The 22,758-nt window shown below is 28.6% G+C and overlaps 1 protein-coding gene across 3 annotated transcripts in view; it reads left to right on the forward strand.

The window, feature by feature from the left end:
• Positions 1-15,407, forward strand: part of LOC130448975 (protein spinster) — a 162,176-nt gene extending 146,769 nt beyond the window's left edge. The window contains exons 8-10 of one of the 3 annotated variants that reach the window (XM_056786608.1): positions 1,336-1,534; positions 5,651-5,729; positions 7,862-15,407. In XM_056786608.1, coding sequence (XP_056642586.1) covers positions 1,336-1,534; positions 5,651-5,715 — 264 coding nt within the window. In that variant the 3' untranslated portion in view covers positions 5,716-5,729; positions 7,862-15,407. Of the gene's footprint in view, positions 1-1,335; positions 1,535-3,356; positions 3,540-5,650; positions 5,730-7,861 lie in introns of those variants that run through there. The other 2 variants (XM_056786607.1, XM_056786609.1) reach the window with 2 other exon arrangements.
• Positions 15,408-22,758: the final 7,351 nt, after the last annotated feature.

The following is a 22,758-nucleotide window of genomic DNA, read 5'->3' on the forward strand; positions in this document are numbered from 1 at the left end:
TAATCGTCAAAATTGCCGCTATTGGTCTAATAAGAATCCTCTCTGGAAAAGAACATATGCAATATCCTGAAAATATTATGTTTGTACAGGAATTGTTGGAAATCTCATCATATCTTGATCCTGTGAAATCACAAGTTCCTGCGAATATAATATGGTTTTAGCAAGATGGAGCACCGCCCTATTACCAAATCAATGTCCGTCCACCAGTACCTGAACCAAATTTTTCCGAGTCCACGGATTGATAGAATGGCCAGCACTAACTTCTGCTTTAATGCCATTAGACAAAACAAACCTAAACCCCTCAAATTAGATGACTTAAGAAGGCGAATCACGGTTTTAAGTATAATGTAGTGAATTGTGAAATAAAATAATTTTCTTTTTTTAATGTTAATTTTTGTAATAAATCTGAAAACACTCAACATTTCTGAAACAGTTGAAGGTAGGTATAGGATCCAAAATATAAATAATATATAGGGGATTGCATTTGAAATAAGAATGTTGATATTAATCACTGTTTCATGATTCTCTCTATATTTTTTTTTGAAATGCACATTTGAAAATACAAATCGACGTGTCCAAGCGTTTTTCCCTTTCACTCTCTCATTTATTTATAAATGAATTCATTCCATTTGGCTGTTCCTCACCGTTTGGTGTTTTTATATTCTCTATGAGTTAACTAGAATATCACTAGATTTAATGGTTGTGTGTATATTCCTAAAAACTAGCAATTAGTGTAATTTATATAATATGAACAATTTTTGATGAATTCTTACTTTGTTATTTGATATTAGTCATTGCAAATCACATATTTTTTGTGAAGTGCAGTATTTTGAATTAGAATAAAAAATTTGTTGGTGTAAATGAAATCAAAATAGTCTTCAAAACAATTTATATATTTCTACATCAAAATTATGCTACAGTAGATTTTTTTTCACATTCAACTTTGAGTGGATTGAGGTATATGGCTTAATTCAGAAGCTACTAGGTTCAGGTTCTGGTTTAAAAGTAGGATGATTCCGTTGCCTTTGCATTCATTTTAGTGATATTAAGCTATTCCACTTTATCTTCATAGGGGGTGACAAAATAATCTTCTTTATTAAAGTTATACTTTACTTACTTAGTTTTTTATTTTAAAAGTCTAATTCTCTCAATTGATCTTAAGATTCTTGAAGATATCATATAACATTTGTTTATAGAACAGAACTATTAATCTCACCAATGAATGTACATTATTTTAAATAACAATCAATGTTTAAAATTTTGTTCTAAATATTCATATTTACAAATTTCTTATTGATATTTTCTTTTATAAATAATATGGACTTTTACTTTTAGCTCTCTGAATTATTCAAAACATATCTCCAATCAAGATCAAGCTCAAATTCAACCACAAAGGATGATGAGATTGAATTTACATCTTTACAATACGCCCTCTTTTCAACGTGTTTTGTTGAAATTATGGGTGGACTATTTTTCATAGTCACCGCATTTTACATAGTACAAGATAAAAAGAAAGTTGACGATGCAGTTCACGGTAAGTTTTATTTATATAATTTCTATCTTTTTTTTTTCTTAGAAGACTTATTATTGCTTATTTAGTTTTAAATCACCTGCTTATAGTTTTGTTTATATAAGTACCTAATTGTAGATACAGATTATTAATGACCAACTAATAACTCTACCTGATCCAGATATTTGAATATAATTTGAAAAACAGAACCACAGCAGCTATTTAAATGATTTGTTTATTGATTTCAAGTGTAGATTAAGATCTATTATTTGTGTGCAAAGATTTTCATTCACTTTGGTTTAATTATTTCTATTTGGGTCTTATGTTGACTCATTTACATGGCATTTATAAGAACAGAAATTAGCTAAAGGGATACATAAATCGAAAGAAAAAAGTAGTAGTACTTGTATATATGAATTTATACAGAACTTTGGTTGATTTATGAAGTAATAATATAGGTCTCTGTATAGCCTATTTTAAGTTCTGCTTGTGAATTGAATTTCTTTTCCTTTCTATTCTCGTGAATAAGAATGTAAAACTAAGTTTGGTTTAGTATTTCAATTCTCAATATCATTCAATGTATACAGTACTCTTTCAATTAAAAATCCTCATCACAGTAAAATCATTGTATAATTTTTTTTTTCAAATTATATGAATTGAGTAAAATTACTATATGTATTTTTCAGTTTCAAACATTATATAGGAAATGTAGAGATTTAAGAAAAAATATAAAGAGAATTTCTAAGCAATATCTATCTATCTTCCCTAGTATCAGATACGGCTGGAAAATATCGCAGTATGCTTCATATTTCAATGAGATTTTTGCTATTAACTGGCCATACCATTGCTTGGATTCTGATCTTAGTTAATTTGGATGATTCTTTTGATATGTGATCGAACATTCCATTTATGAGGAGAACATTTTCTAATGCAGAGAGGAGCGAAAAGTGCGATTTTTCAATGCTTGTCGGCATAACTAATCTGTCACCATATGCATATATTGTATGTAGCATCATGCAAATCCTCCATTTCCTCTTCTGTAAATTGTGACACGTCGATAATCACCAAATTGGTGAAATCTGCACTTTTCTTATAATTTTACATTCGACCAATGGTGGGCTTCCCAGTCGAAACTACTGTAATATTTGATTGGCCCTCATTTGTATTAGTTACACAACCATAGTCTTGATCCTATCTTCTTTGATTTATTCCCGTCTCTAACAACCTTCTTAATGCTTTGGAAAAGAACGTTAGTGCTACATGTACACTTGAACACATTCTCTTTTACCCAATTTAAATGATTTAAAATGCAGCAACAAGTATTGATAAGCCCTTATTAAGATTAATTAATAAATTATTATACATTCGTTGATTTTTTTTAATCAGAAAAAAACATAATTAAATATAGAAAGTATCATGAGTATGACGTTTTCATTCAATGGCTCACATTACAGTAATAATTGATAATTTATTATCAAACCCATTTTTTGTTTTTTTCTAAAACCCCTGGCGTTGTGAGAAAACAATTTTATTTATAGTTGATAAAAGAAGTCACTGTAATTTGACATCATCAGTATAATATATACAAATAAAGTATAAAATACATGTTCAAATAAAGTACAAAATAAATGTTGCTCTGCATGAATAACATCATAAACTGAAACAAAAATTTGGAATAAATGACTTGGCTGCTAGTCTACTACTAATTATATTATGAAATAGTGTTTGCATCTGCTTAGAGCTACTTGTCGTCTTTCTTGTCATTATTATTTTGTTAGTTTTAAATATCTTATGTTATACTTACTGCTTTTGAGTTCATTGCTTTAATTTGCTTTTTACTTTTTAGAACAAGAAGTGAATAGTAAAATGTATACAATAGCCACTACTTTTATTAGAGAAGTGAACAAGAGTCTAAACAATCTGAAATCTAGAAATAAAGAGTAGATATTACATATGTACTTTTATGTTAAGTTACTGAAATTTTATGTCGGAATGTATTTCATATTAAATACATTAGTTTAAAAATCAAGGTATAGATTCTTTTTTTTTGGTTGCAATTATCATTAGGCCTCTTTTTATATGAAGAGGTACGAAAAATAAGTCAATATTGCCTTTCCATGAAAATTGATAACTTTTACAATATAAAGACTATTGATAATTGTAAAGAATTTGATTTTAATTCAGCTCACTCAAAATGTACGATAGAACTAAAAATTATTAATAAACTATCTAAAAACCTTGATGTTAGCTTTTTAAATTTGATGTCTGCCAAATTTTTGTCAAAGTATGTCCTACATTCAATCAGGTTTCATTTATATAATACATTTTTTACCCTCCCTACTCCTCTCTATTATTTCTTTCAGAACTTTTCTGTGCCGTAAAACGATTTCCTCATTTTCGATAAAGGTACCATTCCTCTTCCTTGTTAAATAACCTTGATTTCATCTCACATAAAGTATGTAACAAAACATGTCATCATATTTTTGGGAGATTTTCATTTGACAGTACAGTTTGTAATTCCCTAATAAAAAATTTATATTCTACACGATTAATGATCTGTTGTTTTTTTCTTCTAGTCTTTGCAAACAAAGTTTAAATATTGATTGCTATACCCCTTGTTTAAATGATTTTGTACATACTAGATTCGGAATCTTTGGTTATAATAATAAGTAATGTAACTACCTTACTAGCATTTATATTTTGTTTTCTGGCTCGAAGTCCTCTAAACATATTGTTGATCATAGTTTTTTCTTAGTGTGTTAAATTCCCGTTTCTGCTTTACGAAACCCCCTAGACGTATGAAATTATATTATTCATGGCTTTGTTGCATTAACACAGCTTGAATCATACACGCTGGCAACGTTTGCATCAAACCCTTTATTGTTTTATTATCATTATTATTAGAAGAAATTTGACCGATATGAAAATAAAATAAGCCAAATTAACCAAAAACTGTCCAGGAAATAAATAATATACAAATCAATTAGTTACTAGAAAATATATATCTAAATGTAGCGATTTTCTCAATTTTTATGGCACTACCTGAACGTATATTCTGTGGAAAATGAGTAAAAAGTGGGACTATATAGTTTTTACTAGAGCGCCCCCACTTTTTTATTAATTAATACTGAACCTCAACAACTACTGAAAAGAACTTTTTGAGAGTCTAATTTTATTGGTCACAGATAAAGAAAATAAGGGTATATATATATATATATATATATATATATATATATATATATATATATATATATATATATATATATAATATATATATATATATATATATATATATATATATATATATATATGGAATTGACGTTATGCACTAAAATGCATTATAAACTATCAATTGATATTGTATTTGAAATCCTCTAAAAATAAGTTCTATTTTGATATAAGGTACCTATTTTGATAATATCCCACTTGTTCTTGTTCTACTGACCATTTTAACTTTTGTTTGGATTAATTTATACACAATATCACAAACATCATAAGATAATAAATGTAGTAAATATCAAAAATAAATATATCTAATTATAATTATTCAAATATCTTTGAAACAAAATAATACAAAAAATTTTCTAGAAATGGTTCACATACATAGAATCTATCATTGATAAAAAAGACCTAAACACTTTGAGTCAAATTTTAATTCTGTTTTATAAATTTCAGTGTAACTTATTCAATTGATTGCTGCTACTTAATTTTTAAATATGATAACTGAGAAAAAATTATTTATTGTGGTTAAAACAGATTTTTATTTTGATATTGATGTTCTAGGTGATCTATTAATCAATATAATTATACAAGTTAAAAGCAAAATGGATTATTTTAGAATCAAAATTGGTTATACAAATCCCTCAATTTTCTAAAACTACTTAGTTTTCAAATTAAAGCGTCACATAGTTTATACATTTAAACACAAACTTAATGTGTATAAAAACCAAATCGAATTGATTATTTTAAATATAATATAAATCAAAATTATAAAGATCAAAGATAGTTCAGTATTTTCATGATATATTTACAAACTGTATAATTAAAAATAAAAAATATGGACTTATGCTTCATTTCAAAACAAGAAACATTAATACTATAGGAAATATTACAATTTTCATTTGGTATATTTTTATTCAGGACAACTTCCTACTGATCGTAACCACTCAGAGCAGCAAGAGCAGTTACAAGTGGATTCTTATTAAAACTTTGAAATCCTGTACGTGTGGTAGTATTTTTAGGTTATTTGGTGGTGGTCTAGATCTATTGTAACTCACATTATTCTTAGTAAATGCATATTGACACTGCACATAAACTTATTTGTTTTGTGATTGATCAACACTAAAATATTAGTACAATGCAATTTTATGAAGAATCATTATCGGTAGAATTGCTCAAAAGTTTTGTAATTATTTACAGTAAGTATAACCAATAAAATTGAAATATAGTATTGATCAATTACACCAAACAAAACTTCACACTAATATCATTTATGTCATTTTTAATGTAAATTTCTAACATGATGAGAGTCTTGTAACAATGAGGGACTTTTAATAAACTAATTATATAGCATTTTGTGATATTGTATTTTCTGTCTTTGAGAAAGTTCATTTCATTCAAAGAGTTTTTTTTTCTTTTATCTAAGAAAAATAGTAAACCAATACAATGATCAGTGCGTGATCAGCACGTGAATATCCCAGGCGAACCCCGGCGCGACGTCGCTATTGTAGTACAGGGACGGCATTGTATTATTGTACTGCAGTGAGATATTTGTCTGTTATAATTTCCTTAAACATGTCTGACACAGAAACAAATAATGAAGTTGTTGACATTAGCTATACTCTGTCTAAGAAGAGAACTAAAAAGCTTCAGTTCAACGCTAGCGAAAAACAAATGATTGTGGTTATTTATAAAAATGAAATGCAACATTATGACAAGACTGTTAATGACATCATCATTAAGACGAATAATTTTTCGGGAGTATCTTTTTCAAGTCTCTTCCGAAATAAAACATTCTTATAAAACATTCTTTTCGAACGTTAAAATTTTTTTCATGAAGCTATTAAAAAATTACACTTAATAATAGGAAAAAGTGTATTTAACATGTCCATGGAAAGGTCGAAACTAAAATGTGGAATTTGGACATTTTATTGATGTACAAGTTGAGCTCCTTTTTATAAATGTTGACGACAGTGGAAGCTTAATGTCATCTGATGGGGAAAAAGAAAATGTGTTTATTGAGGTACAGAATGAAGCTTGTATTTTAATGTTTCAATAACATATTTTCTTTTGATTTCTGTATTAGGTGTTAGCAATAAAATGCTATATATATCTGAATTTCAAATGAATGTGTTCCATATTTTGGCCGTGCATTTTATATCTATTCCAAACTTTTTACTATTTTTGTAACAATAATTGTGCATAATTTTTTATAATTTATATTATTAATCTGCTGTACGAAACTGCAAATGATTTCTTTAGTGCAAAGTGCGGTCCTGTTACATGCTCGGCTTTGGTGGTTTCAACCCTGATCACGTGCTCTATGCGTGAATATGTTTTGGTCTACTATTTTTTTTTTTCGTTAAATAGAAATAATTTGAGTATTCATCAGTGGGTGAAAATTAAATGGGAGTGTATAATGAGAAGCTTTAATCAAAGTTTCTATTAAGTAACTCATTTAATCCAGCTAAGATAATTAAGAGCTAGTTTATAGACCGTCCTGCAACATCGTTTTGATTAATAAATGTCAGTATGCTTATCTATTCAAGGGACATAAATTTGTCTTTGCGTTAAAAATAAAACGTTATAGGTGTTGTTTGTTACATTAAGTAGTAATACAAACATATCTGAAAATAGAGAAAATGTGAATATTTCAGAAACATTCTTGTAGTATATATGTGTGGCATGTTGGTCATCTACAAATGGTGTGAAAACTTGGATTATGTAGCTTTATCAATTATTAATTGCTAAGAGTTCATTTTTTCGAATGAGGTAAGATTCAGTGAATCATTGCTCAGATACTGTGCAACAGGGTTACTTTCCCTACTTAAATACGTTGGTTGTTTGATGTACAATATATACTAGTATTCACGAACTTGCATACTTATTTGCATATCTAACCAAATCAGTAATTTTATGTTGAATGTTTTTATAAGAATTGAACTAAAAAAGTTCCACAATATTGTAATTGATATTATGTTCTTTGATGATGAGGTTTAAGAATTTATTGAGAAAACATCAATTACTGTTTTTGTATATTGATGAATAAAATGTTCAAGAAAAAAAAAAGAAATTTCTGGTAACCACTGTATATTAGATGAGTTTTTTATTATTTTTTTCTTTTTTTTTCAGCCGCAAATTCACGACAGCTTCTAGTAAACAATCAAGACAATGATCACAATATTTCTTGATCATTCCTGTATTAAGTATCGAGAGGATATAATATGAGTGTAATCCATTTCCTCGTCAAAGAAGACTGCATTTGAACACCAAAACTAACCGAAAAAGTATAGTAATATAGTACATATAGGAAAATAGGTATAAATAAAACTACACTTGTTTGAAAAATTTGAAACATGAGTAGAGATTGCATAGTTAGCTTAAAACATTCTTTTATCTAAACTACTTGTCTAGGTTTCAATATATCATACTACATTATTATTGTAAAGTTTTTAAGTACAGTGAGCACTATAGAAATATAATATGAAATTAAATACTGATTATTATTTATATTCTTATTTCATTTCAATTTATTACTAATGGAAATGCATTTGTTGGAATAAAAAACTGATATTTTTTGAAAAATTCCTCTAGTATACCAATAGTGCAGTCATTTGAATAACCACTAAAATGCTGATGAGATCCTTTTGAAATCATTAAACCAAATTGCATAATATATATCACTCAATTGCAATAAATATTAATATTTTTAAGATTATCGGAAAATGTGCTGTGAATGTGATCAAAATAAAAAAAATACATACAATACACACAGAGCATACAATATTTTTTTTATATTGATTACATTCGCAGCCCTAATAGACTATATACAGTATTATTTCCAAATTAACATTAACAAGAATTTTCCGATAATCTTAGAAATATTAATATTTATTGTTTTTTCTAAATCTATTCTCATTGGTGATTTGGAGATACAAAATAAGATAGTATATAAACAGAATTAGGAATTTTGAAATATTGTCAAGCTTTGGTAGGCTAATAGGAATAAATGAAATCATATGCATACATTTGAGACTCTGTATATTAACGTGAATTATTGTATCTATATTTGAAATGATTTCTTAAGTCTCTATAAACACTAAATTATAAATCTGTACAAAAAATTTTGGATTTCCAGTTTTTCATTCCATTTATCTGATGCATTTGTTCTTGAAACAATATCAAATGAATTTGTTTTAGAAAAAGTGAATGGACTTTGAGGACATTACTAAATTAGGATCTGATTATTTTTCTTTGATAATTCTTCTCTGGCACTCTTACACAATTTCATAGTAAATATCAGTAATCCATGGAGAGAACTCTAGCTTTATAGATATAACAATTCTAAATGACATAAGGCTCTGACAAAATTGAGATTGTTTTGTGAATTACTATAATAATGAGAAAAACTTTAGTTAAAAATTTGTAAACAAGCACAAACTTCATTCTAATGCTCATATCTTACCATCATTTAGAAACTTTTCATTTAGAAGAAATATAAATTATTAACATTTAAAGATCAAAATGTATTTCCATAAAATATTCAATATGCTATAAAAATGATCAATTGTATATCAGTTAAATTAACTTATTACAATAGTTATTTATTGATTAACATGCAGGATATGTTTATTTTATACCTATTTTCTGAGTGAATTGAACTGGTACTATTTAGTGAAATTGCTTCCGCTCTAAATTATAAGTTGTTTGTAGGGTTCCACTTCGGGTGCCTCGTTTGGATAAAAAATTGAAATAAAACAATTAATTTGAGAAGATCTGCTATCAGAACAAAACAACAATTAAACTGTTTCAAACTATGATTAATTGAATAAATCAACAAATCACCTCTAATTTGTACCCTACTAGGGATACAGGTGTTTTCAATGAGATCGACAGATGACCCTATAAGTACATCTAATAAATTATTTTATTTGAGTCCTGAGTCAGCATAATTTTACTAGCACTCAAATGATTTTATAAGAAAATTCTCAATTAAATAATTGTTTTCATTCAGAATTTCTCGGAAGTTATGAGCAGGTGTTCTACCTTTTGAGACTGAAATGTTTTAACCGGCCAACCAAATTCGTTTAGTACCACATCTGTTGGTTAAAGAAAATTTTCCTAAAATTGATATCTGAACAGTGGTTTATGAAGGCCAAAATTACCAATATTGCAGTCTGCTCTTGGAATCATTGAAAACATCTAAAGGGGTGACAATGAAATGAAACTGAATGTAGGTGATATTAGAACTTATACAAATTGTTTATTATTATTCATATTTTTTTATAATTAAATTAACTTAGTACCTAATAAAAAATGTGATACAAATATCACGGAACATTATCAATTGCAACAGACCAACAGACACTCCGCCTATGATTGCATGAAAACATAGTGGCAATTGATTAACAAGTTAGATTTTGTAATCCTATTCTTTAATGAACACAGCCCACAATGATGTATACTGTGTTAATATTTCTCCAAATTTCTGCATAAAAAAAGGTTTTTGGAATTTTGTACTGAAATATAATAATTATTTATGTAAAATTGCTCATTTGCCCAATATGGCACTTAGAATTTTTGATTGGAATATAGTTTCTTAGTAACAAACTTGAAATAAAAATTAGTCAGCAGTGAGTACCATGTAGTAAATTAACCTTAAGAATTAAGTTATAATTAATTTCAGACAATATACCATATAATAAAATGCAGGATTTTTCATTATGTATTATGTAATAAATGTAATGATTATGTGTATACACAATAAATGTAGTAGTGTAAATAGAAGGTGTCCCTAAATCAAGGAATATTTGAATTAAATAGAGAAAAAAGCTGTTAATTATTAGACTACTATATTTATTAAATGTTAAATCAATTGAGCTAATTTAATTTGTATGTTCTGATTGCAAAAATGGTTTTATTATATCTTTTATAATACAGAAACATCTTGAACAATAGTTTTATTATATAAATGTATTGCAACTAATAATGATTTTAGAAGTGGAATCAACTTTGACTCTACCTTTTCCTGAGTTGTTTATTTTATGAAGGTATTCTGACATGTGAAGCAATATTTAATTTATTAACTGTTTCTTTTCTGATTATCCAAACAACTAAGCCTTCCATTACTATGTGTATTTGTTATAAATGAATGTAAAAATTGGCGTCAATTTTATTAATTGTTAAGCTTCAGATGTATCTATTTTGTGTGTGCTCTTTGTGTATTGTGTGAATTTCATGGGAATTTGTGTGTACCTATAGATGTTAATTGAAAAATAATGTGAATAACTTGTACACAATAATATTCATAAACTCAAAAATTTTATTACAAAGTGGCCTTGGTTAAATGTATATTATTGATTGGAAATAGGTTTTAATTTATTATTGTGGTGAGAGTTTCCTGACTATTGGACATATTACTGTACAAAAATACTGTCACTTTTAAGCATTTATAATAAAACAGTTATTGAGTTAGAATAACGAAAGTTTTCCAATTAGCTTCAATTAGATAATGTATTTGAAAAGTCAAGTCTGTTCTATTTTCACTGGTAGTTGAACTCTCATTATATTACAAATCTACGGAAATTTCAAACGAGCAAACACTTTTGATAGTATTTTTAAGTTTACTTTTAGAGTTCATTCCTTTCTACCGTCCATAACACTATTTAGTAGTGATGTGACTTTGTTTACAGTGGGAATATATTTCGAGTGGTTACATAATTTTAAAGCTTAAATTTTCCAATTAGATTATCTATTAAAATAGATTCTCTTGAAGGCTCATCATGTTCAACGAATCTAAATAAATATATTGAGGTTGAGTTATTTTTAATTTAGATGTTTTCTGCTCATTATAAGTGTATATGAAATAATTTTGATATTCTACAGGGACAATTCGTTCAATTACATCAAATCTTATTAATTGAATAAAATATTAATCTCAATTATCTATACTTCTTATTAAAATTAATTTGTTTGGGACTCTTATCTACACCAATTATCCACTTTTCACTAAAGCACCATACAGAACAATGAATTCATTCCAAATCATTGAAGGTTCATTAATTATTGGATGTATCAAAGCTCGTTAAAGTATTCTATTATCTATCAAAGTTCTAATATTTTGTCTATGTTGGTATCACTTTATTTATGCACAAAGAGAACTTTCATTTATATGGTGAATTTACCAAAGTTATCAATTTTTTCTGATGTTTTTCTAATTTTGTTTTGTGTATTAATGTCTCAACTTTTCCTCTACTTTCAATAATCTTGAAATTGTTTTTTACTCACTTTCCTCGTATATCAGAACACATTAAAAGTTATTTTTTAAAAAGATACAGAGCACAATTTTGTAGAATTTCTCCAGTGGAGGAAACAGTCAGGATTGTCATTAAAGTGTAATCAACCAATTTTAGAATTGTTTTAATCCCCAGCTTTTAACAATCCTTGAGAATTCTATAATAGAGCAGAAACATCTACTTTGCTATTTATTCTCGTCTATATTAACAAGTTCGAATTGTTGATTTAAGGACTAAGCAAATTTTAATTATGACGGTATAAAGAACTTTTATTTTGTAATAATGACCAATTCTTGAAAACCAATGTTGAAATTAAGTTTCTCGTTTATTTCCATCAAAATATTTTATGTCTACCTTACTACTTATTAGTATTTGTGTGAACCAGTATTCACGGTATAGAAGTTCATAATGAGTACAATTGAATTTCTGTTTTTCATTTTATGTAATGTGTAATTATTATTTACAACATTCCTCAAAATGGTGCTGACAGTGATAAAAGAACAGATAATAGCTATTTTTTACAATAAAAAGTGAATTTTCAGTGTTTTGAAATTTTAATTATTGTATTTTCATCCTAATATATTTGTTTGTAACTAATACCCTTAAAACTCAATAGACTTTGTAGTTACTAATTTTTGTTATTCTCATTCACAAATAATTTCAATTCCATATAATTAATTTGTTTTTTGGTGGTACAAAATCTTTATGATATATAAAAATAAAAAAGGAATTTTCATTAAACAAGGACTTTAAAGTATTGTTTCATTAGATGTGATATTATATGTATATCAAAATCGTTTCTATAGGTGTATTTACTTTTTATTATTAATCATAGACCAAATTATACCATTAACAATATATAAATATGATGGTTTAACCTGATATATGATATCTGTTACTAAGATCACTATTAAAAGTTGGTTGGTATATTGTATTTTTTATATTAGCAACTTTTCTAGTTTAAATATGTGGTTATTGCATTTGTTCAAATTTGTTTAAAATGATGCCAAAAATAGATGTATGGAACATTTTTAATTTTATCTGAAAAAATATAAATGGATATCAATTCAGTAAGATACTGAACTATCAACAGTTATTTTTTAGTATATATATTTTGTGAATTTTTTGGTAGAAATAGTTTTGAATTGGTCAAACCGTATCTATCTCAGTAAATTTTGCAAACATTCATTTATTCCAATATTATCTATGATAACAAAATATTACTGTTGTATATTCAATTCGATTAAATTATTCGAGCCACATGCATTAAAAATATTTTTCTTTGTGAAGTCACGTTTAATATATATATCATTAACCTGTATCCGAGATTTCTTGAAAAATACTAGTGTTATATGTATGGTAAAAAATCACTACTGTATTCAGTTATTTCTTTGTGATCAGCTTCATCAAATGGGACTTCTCTAATATCATTAGTTTGCAAATCTTGAAAATAGTCTGGTTTAATAAACCTGGCTCTTGGCTAGAAAGTATAAACAGTAAAATAATAATAACAATTTTTGTATACAAGGAACAAACTCATAATCGAGTTGCATTGACAGGTACCCGATGACTAGAAGGTTAACATCTTTATGCCTGTTTCCTATTTAGATTCAATTTGTGGTGTTGTAAATCTGTTGTTTTGTCCGATTATAAAACTTTGGATTTTTCAAAGATTAGAATTTGACAATTATGCAAAGTTCTGTATTGTAATTTGTAAGGTATAACATCACATAGTTCTCTTTTAATTATTCAATTAGAGAAATAGTAAAATTTTCAAAATAATGTACGGAACTAGGTATTGTAACTATGACTTATAAACATAATCACGTTAGTAGTTAGCTTTTGATTTGTAATTAAGAGTTAAGGGAAATATATTGTGAAACAGGTCAAATAAACTTAGTTTAAGTTCTCAATTGCCATTATGATTATTTCTTCATAAGCTTATTCATTCAATTCAATTCTTTCGAGTTGGAAAACAAGTTATATAAACTCCATTATTTGGAATACAAATTTATATATTATTTTTATGCAGAGCAATTATATAAGGTATATAAGTTGAGGACGTGAAAATATAAATTTGGTAATATAGTAATTTTAATATATTTATTATGGAGAAATATAGATTCTATATATTAATGTGAATTAACTACTTCATTAGTTTCATATCATCATAAAACATAGTTTCATTTATATATTCATTTATTTATATCAAAGATGTTAGTAAGTGTTACTGATGCACGTAATTTTAAGTAGTCCAGTGTGAGTGAAACCATCTCTGATATCATTTCACAATTGACTTGAGATACCCCTAACCTTACCAAATTGTGAAAATTTTGAAACAGACGTACATATATGCAAAATCCTTGTTTAAAGATATCATCTTTTCTCAGATGTTCAAAAAATCTACTGTGAAAAATGTTAAAAATTTGCAGATTTATTTCTTGCAAAATTATTATTCAGAGATATAATCGCTTTTCAGATACTCAAAGATCTAGTGTAAATTTTCAAAATTTTCAGATGTCTTCAGTAAGAATACTATCAATATTTACATATATTCATATAACCAACAAAAATAGTAGTTGCTTTATTTAATTAGATCATTCAATCTCAAAGCGACGAATTACAAGGGAGAAGTGATCACATTTTACTTAATAACAATAAAGCACAAACTTCCCAAAAGTATTATAAAGTTGAGATTCTGGAAAACTTTTGTGTATATTATGGTATAAATATTCAACTGTAATTTTTTAGGCTAGTAAATAATCACTAGTCAGATTTTTATACCAAAATCTGAAATAGTGGCTCATAGTATTATTTCTAGTTTCTATTTTTCTATTTAAACAATGTTATACCATTTTAATCAAGTAGCCACACTGAAACTCACCAAAATAATGTGATTGGTGTGAACAGTTTGTTTTTGATAGATTTTGATTGTTTTCAGTAACAAAAATTATATTGTTAATGTGATTGAATATTGAATAGGTGATTGTTTAATATGTATATTGATATTTTTGTTTCTTAAATGTCGAAAGTTAATACTTTATAAATGATGAAGTATATAATAGCATAATTGTCAACCTAAAATTATGGTTATTGGGAAGGTATAATGAAAGGTAAATGCGCAATATTAGTATTTCCTTTTAATTTTATAAGAATTGTACAGTACAATCTAATACCATTGGCAATATGATTTTTGTTGTAATCACGAGGAATCCCTATATTTGCAGAGTGCAGATTGTAAAATACTAATTTAAGTTGGTTATTTAAGACTGAAAACATGAAATATGTATTTGTATATTTTTTTCTTCCCATTTTGTAAGCCCACAGATTGTTTTTTTGTTTTTAAAACATATTTATATATAAAATAAATGTAAAATAGTGAACATTGATTTATTTACTTCCCACTTTAGAACAATTTTTTCTTTATGAAGATTATTCACTTCTGGTGCCAAAGTCTTGATCGATACACTTCGAACTGTCGGTTTAGGAACACTTGCAGTTTCATATAATTTTCCAGATAGATATTTTGGTAAATATTCAGGGTACTTTTTAGCAGAAAGTCCATTGTATTGATAACATGTGTTTCTTAATTAATATATATTAATTTTCTGTTGGTTTGCAGTTAATTCTCATATTTTAAAAGAAGTATTGAGCAATCTAACAGATTGCCAAAATCAGCTGATGCCCATTTAAAAATACCCTCTGTGCGGTAAACAAATGCAAAGTTTGTGAATTTATGTGTTCGATTTTAGACCTTATTATTCTCAGTTTTATCGCGAAATTGCTTCATAAAGAGTTGTGAGAAGTGCGAAATTTACTCTCGGAATCTTGGCTTTGCCGTTTATTCCCCACTCTGTAGTGTTTTGTTTAGTGTAGGCAAACGGTAAATATGATGTGAAACGCAAGTATATTGGAAACTTGTGGAAGAAGAGGATGGCTCTAACAGAAGCTATCTTCAGCTATTGAAAAGGGATTACCTCCACTTCAAGCTTTAAGGTTTTTCCTTGTACTTTTCAGCTGCCTCAGCGTTATCACTTTGCAATCTACCCATGTTTGATAAACTTGAATGGAACAGTGGAAATTAATGTTAAAAAAACTCACGTAAATTGAGCACAAAATAAATACAAGTGTTCTGAATTTTTTAAATGACCTGAAAGCTTAGTTGCAAATTGATTGAGAAACAATTCAAAAATACTCAGCTTCAGCTGTACTAAATTTACTGAAACAGATATTTGGAATCCTCTTGAAATAAAATACAAAACAGCTCTTATCACAGGGAAAAACAAGAACAGCTAGAACGGGTATATACGAGAAAATCAATTGTTTACCCCACGGCCTCCAGTTTGGAAGTAGATCAAGTCTTTTCGTAGATTGCCTAATTGCTACGCACTTCAAATTCAGCAAAAGTACTACTACAGTGGTAGTATTTATCTTGTATGTGAAACAAGAACTTAAGATGGAAATTTAGAAAATGTACAAAATGGCACAATTAATGTTTGTAAAAACAAGTATCACCGCTATAGCAGACGACTTACTTGCACCAAAATAATACATAATGATCACGTACTTTTTAAATATATCAATTACTGGGAAGTGCATTTAAGCTATCTTTATGGGATGACTTAAACATGCATACAACTATTTATTGCGTATATTAGATTAAGTTAAAATCGAACTTCAAAGACAGCGTCATCTCTTTGACATAGCGTGTTTGAATTAATTTGGAAATGCCAATCACCTTTGAAGATTTATGGCTATGAAAGTTTTAACTGTCAAAATAATTGAAGTCAAATCAAGCAAAGACGTACGTACGTGAGTCACTGTTGGTATGAAGATTGAATAACATTATTCAATCGAATTGTCAACATTATTCAATTGACAAGAGTAATGTTCTCTTCGTAATCGATAGATTATATGATAGGGTAAGAGTGGGTAAGATGGCCAACATAAGAATTGAAACGATAATACGACTAAAAGGTCGTATCTATCAATAATTCGTTTTATGAAGTACATAAAGTAAACATTTATAAGTTTAAATAATTAAGGCTGTACAAAAAAATACAAAATTTGTCAAAATTTAATTTGTTTTAAAAACTGTCAAATTCGTTATCTAACTCTAATGTGCGGTAAGATGACTTCTGTCTGCGGGTAAGATGACGAATAATCAAATTTAAGTAGATATATTCTACGTACCCAATTGCTATGTAATTAATAAGGTTAGAAAAAATATCAAAGTTGTCAGATATGTATTTAAACAAAAAAATAATTATTCAGTAGGTAATACAAAATATAAAACGTCGCAAATATGAACGAAACTAAACATTTAACTTATTGGCAGAAATGACAAAATCACTGCTTAGCTTTTGATTCTTTCACGTCTAGTCCAATGCAGCATGAGCCCATTCTCCACCGTTGGCACACATATACTAAAGTTCATTACTTTTTCCTACGCCGTATTAAAGATGACAGTTTTTTTTATTAGAGGGAGGTGTTAATTAGTGTTTTTCGTTAGATTTTGATTTCGAGGTAGATTGGCGAGCGTTATTTAGTTTTGCACTTTCACATAAAACATTTTCAACAACTTGTAAAACTGTAGTAGGAATAGAATTTTCTTGGGCTTCCCGAGCTTGTCTGTAGTTTTGGCTGGCATAAAATCTAGGTCAGAAAAGATATCAGAATTGAAAGGTTCTATTCCACAAGTCTTAAATCCATTCATAGCATTTGCCACTGATGCTGCTTTTAAATAAGCTTCTCCGAATAAATAAGCAATATCTTGAACGGTGATGATTCTTCTTGGATTATTAATAAAAAAATTTTCACAGACTACGTTACAAGCTGTTTTCAAGGGACCAAAAAAACAAACATTCAATGGCTGTAATCTATCGCTTGCGTGTGCCGCAAATCCAAGTAATGTGATATAATTTTCTCTACATAAATTTATGTCATTCAGAGTTACATGTAGAGCATGGTTATTCATCAATAATAAAATGGGATTATCTTTGGAGGGCTTGACGTATTGAATAAATGGTGCAGATATTTAAGTTAAGGTTTCTGCTGTCATTCAACCCGTTTCATGTGCCACGCCAATTGATCGTGAGAGAGGACCATTCATGAATGCAAGTTGCATCCTAATTAGAGAGAAAATGCAACATAAACTGTGGAAATCCATTTTTCATCATAATTGTAGATTTGGTTAGCAGAGTAGTTATACTTCAATCCTACTTATATCTTTTTGAAAGTTAGAAAATTTGTCGACATTTTCTTTGTTAAATGCCATCAGATGTGCTATGGACTTGGACGTAGGTGTTCTTAAAGAAATATTGAACTTTTTTCTAAAATTCTCACAAAATTCTTTTCCAACTCTTTTCTGATTAATTTTAAATCTGTGATCAATGTTACGATAGTCTGCATATTCAAACACAATTTTGCTAAACTGTTTCTCGTTAAGCCAAAAGCCATTTGGTCGACTTCACAATCTTATTCATCAGTTGTTCATCAGTATATGTGGCTTTAAAACGCCCAGATTGTTGTGGAGAATTCTTTAAAAAATCCTGTAAAACCACTAATTGGTAGGTAAGTAATCACTTGATTATCTCTATATTTTTTTTAAATGTAACTCTTTGAGCTGAGTTAATACTTCTAGCATTGCATCTCTCCTACTCTAGCTCCATGACTGTCTCGTTGTCTTGCGTGTGTACTTTTACTAAATTAAAAAGTTAATAAACAAATTAGTATAGTTAAACTGCAATTGCAATTCTCCAGCTTAGCCTAAGTAATAAAATCAAAATGATTTAGGGTGTTAAAAAATAGTATAAGCACCATTTAATATGTTAGAAGGCAAGGAAATGTTCCATATATCCTCCAAATTCAGTTAGAAACCAATAATTGCTTACTGATTAAAATCAACACCTTATTTCGTATACCACTAAAATTGTAACAAGACCAGCCCTCTTCACTTGAAGACTGATATCGTACTAAATCTGGAACGGAACTAATTGAAACAAAAGGAAATTAAGTATATAAACACTCACTACACTGGTATTACATATTAAGATAAGTGAGTTAATTTTCGTACTTTTAAAATTCTTTTATTCAATTTACGTTTCAAGTGTTATTTACTGTATTTGGGCGCAGGACAAGTTTTGTGTTTAACATTTTGTGTAGTGTAGTCATATTTTATTATAACTTTTTATCCTGAAAGTGTCTCAATTTATATCGACAGAAGTCAATAGGGCACCAACTACTGTAGCTTTACGACCTAAAGTAGTTGCTAAATAAAAGATTATTCATAGTGGCGTATACCTTTTAGCCTTATACTAAAATACCGTTTTATGCTACCAAAAATCAGCAACTGCTACAGTCTAAGTGCTGTACAAGTTAACAAGTACGTGCAGCGCTCCTCACGCTTAGATATAAATAGGCGTGTGGGTAAAGTGGTTGAAGAACACGGTCATTTTCCAACCATCTTTGTGGTCCTTCGAGCCGGATAGCAAAAAAGGTATTTACAGAGCCTTTCTTCATACTATTCTTCGAGATTATATGCAATTGTCACAGAAAATTCAACTTCCTTCAAGATATTCAAGTTCCTGTGTCCCTAGGCAACAGTAATTTCCAGTATTCAAGGTAGGATCAAACCTTTAATCTTCCCAAGTGCATTGTGTGTTAAAAAAAAATCAATATATTGCTAGTTCATTAAATATTTCCAAATATTCGAACTCAATTTAGTATAATTTCAAGTTTCATTTGTAAAATTCCAATCTATTCTATTTCGTACAATTGCAAGTGAAATTTCCAAAAAATGTCTCTGGAAAATTTAAAAACACAGAGAAGATCTGTGAAATCTTCTATTACCAGAATGAATAACTGGATAACTTCCCAATCTACTGTTACAAATGAAACTGCATTTATGAATGAATGTATAAACAGACGCGACAAGCTTGAAAAGTATTTCTTACAATATGAAAATATTCAAGGTCAAATTGAAATGCTTATTGAAAACTCTCAGGATGAATTATCAGATAACGAAGACATGGACTTAGTTGAGAAAAAATACTTCACAACTAATTCTGAACTATCTAGAATGATTGATGAATTGACATCGAACGATAATTCAAACTCTCAGAGTAAAACTAATAATAATTGTAATATCGACGTCAAGTTACCTGATATTTCCTTGCCTAAATTTAAGGGTCAGACGTCAGAGTGGCCTTCATTCATTCAACTCTTTGAACATCTGATTATTTCTAACAATAGCTTAACAAATACCAAAAAAATTGCTATATTTAAAAGCTTCCCTTTCTAACGAGCCCTTGCAATTGATAGACGATCTAGAACTTTGTGATGACAATTTTCAAATAGCTATAGATACTTTAAAACAAAGGTATGATTATCAAAGTGTTCTACTGTATAACTTAATTGATCAAATATACCAACAAAAACCTGTGAGCAAAGCTTGCCCTACGCTTTTACGTGAAATAACGGCTAAAATGTATAAAATTATACAATCAATGTCAAAACTAAATTTAAATCCAAAACAGTTATTAGATTATATTCTTATTTTCTGGATAGATAAAAAACTAGATCTACCAACTCGTAAATTATTTGAACAAAGTAAAAAACAAGGTGAAATCCCGTCCCTTGAGAATTTTTTCGATTTTTTGAAACAACGTAGTGGTATTCTAGAGCGCACTCAAAATATTCAAGCTTCTACTTCTAATTCAAATGATACTAAACAAAAGTTTAGTCCCAAATATTCGAAAACAACTGCTCACGTGAATTCTATGATTCCTACAAACAGTCAATCAGATTGTTATTATTGTAAAAATGCTTCACATCGTATCTATACGTGTGAATCATTTAAAAATTTGTCTATCAGTGATAAATATAAATTCATACATTCGAATAATCTCTGTAAAAACTGTCTAGGAGGTCGCCACATCACAAGGGATTGTAAATCTCTAAAATCTTGTTCAATATGTCAAAAAAGACATCATACTTATCTCCATTCTGACTCTTTCCGTGCAAATGATAATGCACATAATAATAATAATGGTTCTATTTCCCAAAACCGTTATAACAACTCACAATCTATTCACTCCAATGTACATACGACAAATGGTCAACATCCTCACACCAAATCGATAAATAATCGAAATAATAACTTTAATCGTCAAATTGACGAAAATTTACATTCTCAACAGGCTACTGATAATCGACAAAATCCTTCTAGACCACAGAAGAATTATGATAATGCTGAAACCAACGAAAACTCACAAGATAATAATTCTAACGTATCTGCTATACAAACACAATCCTTATCTGCTCTATCCACTGAATGCCACGTGCTTCTAGCTACGGCTAAAATAATTATGTATGACTCTCACAATAACCCATTTAAAACTACTATTCTGTTAGACAACGGTTCCCAAAACTCATTTGTTTCACAAGAACTAGTAAATAAACTACAATTGAAAACGTTTGAAAAAACACTGCAAATTTCCGGCATATCACAAACAGTATCAACCACAAATAAAATGGTTCATATAAAAATTCTTTCCACATTCCAATCCGATCAAACACTTTGAAATACCTTGTGCAGTATTGCCAAAAATTACTTGCAAATTACCACAAGTAAAAATTAACGTAAGCCAGCTACGTCTGCCTACTGATATTATTCTAGCCAATTCAGAATTTAACATACCATCGGAGATTCACATTCTAGTTGGGGCCGATTTATATTACACCAGGTATCATAGATCTCGATAAAAAAGTACCTAGTTTAGAAAATACTAGCTTAGGCTGGATAATTGCTGGAACTATTCCAAACAGTGCTTCTTTTAATTCCGTGAATCTTCAAAATAATGATTCCGTGTTTACAAGCTGTAATCATATTTCTATATCGAACAAAGACCTAAGTTCATCTCTTTCTAAATTTTGGGAACAGGAGGAAATTCCTTCTAAGAGTATTCTCTCGTCTGACGACGAACTAGCGGAAACTATTTTTCAAAATTCCACACAAATTCTGGAAAACGGCAGGTTCCAAGTCAATTTCCCGTTGAAATCTGAAAAAGAACACCATAAACTCAGTGAATCATTTCTGATCGCTAAAAGGCGATTTTTCTCGCTCGAAAATAGAATCCATAAAAATCCAGAATTATTTTCTGAATATAGTAAATTTATTTCTGAATATGTAAACTTGGGACATGCAAAATATGTCACTCTTAACCTCACTAATTCAAAAAACGAATTCAAATATTTTATCCCACACTTATGCGTAATTCGTGAACAAAGTATATCTACAAAACTTCGTGTTGTCTTTGATTCTAGTTGCCCTACCTCAACAGGTGTTTCTTTAAATGATATAACTTTGAAAGGGTACCAGGTGCAACCAGATCTATTCGATATTCTTTGCCGTTTCAGGCTAAATAAGTTTGCGATAACTTCTGACGTACAAAAAATGTTTCGGTCAAATTTCTATAAACACAGAACATCGTTTTTTACAAAATATATTATGGCGAGAAAATCCTCAACAACCCCTGCAGTGCATTGAGTTATCAACTCTAACTTATGGTTGCAATTTCTTTCCGTTTGTAGCGACAAGAGTATTGCAAGAGATTGCAAATAATAACAGTTCCAATTTCTCTTTAACGGCAAACGCCCTCATATCCGAAACTTACATGGATGATATAATTTCAGGTACAAATTCTGAACATGAATTGATAAAATTAATTCAAG

The sequence above is a fragment of the Diorhabda sublineata genome, chromosome 9, assembly GCF_026230105.1.
Source record: "Diorhabda sublineata isolate icDioSubl1.1 chromosome 9, icDioSubl1.1, whole genome shotgun sequence".
In the NCBI taxonomy this organism is placed as follows: domain Eukaryota; kingdom Metazoa; phylum Arthropoda; class Insecta; order Coleoptera; family Chrysomelidae; genus Diorhabda; species Diorhabda sublineata.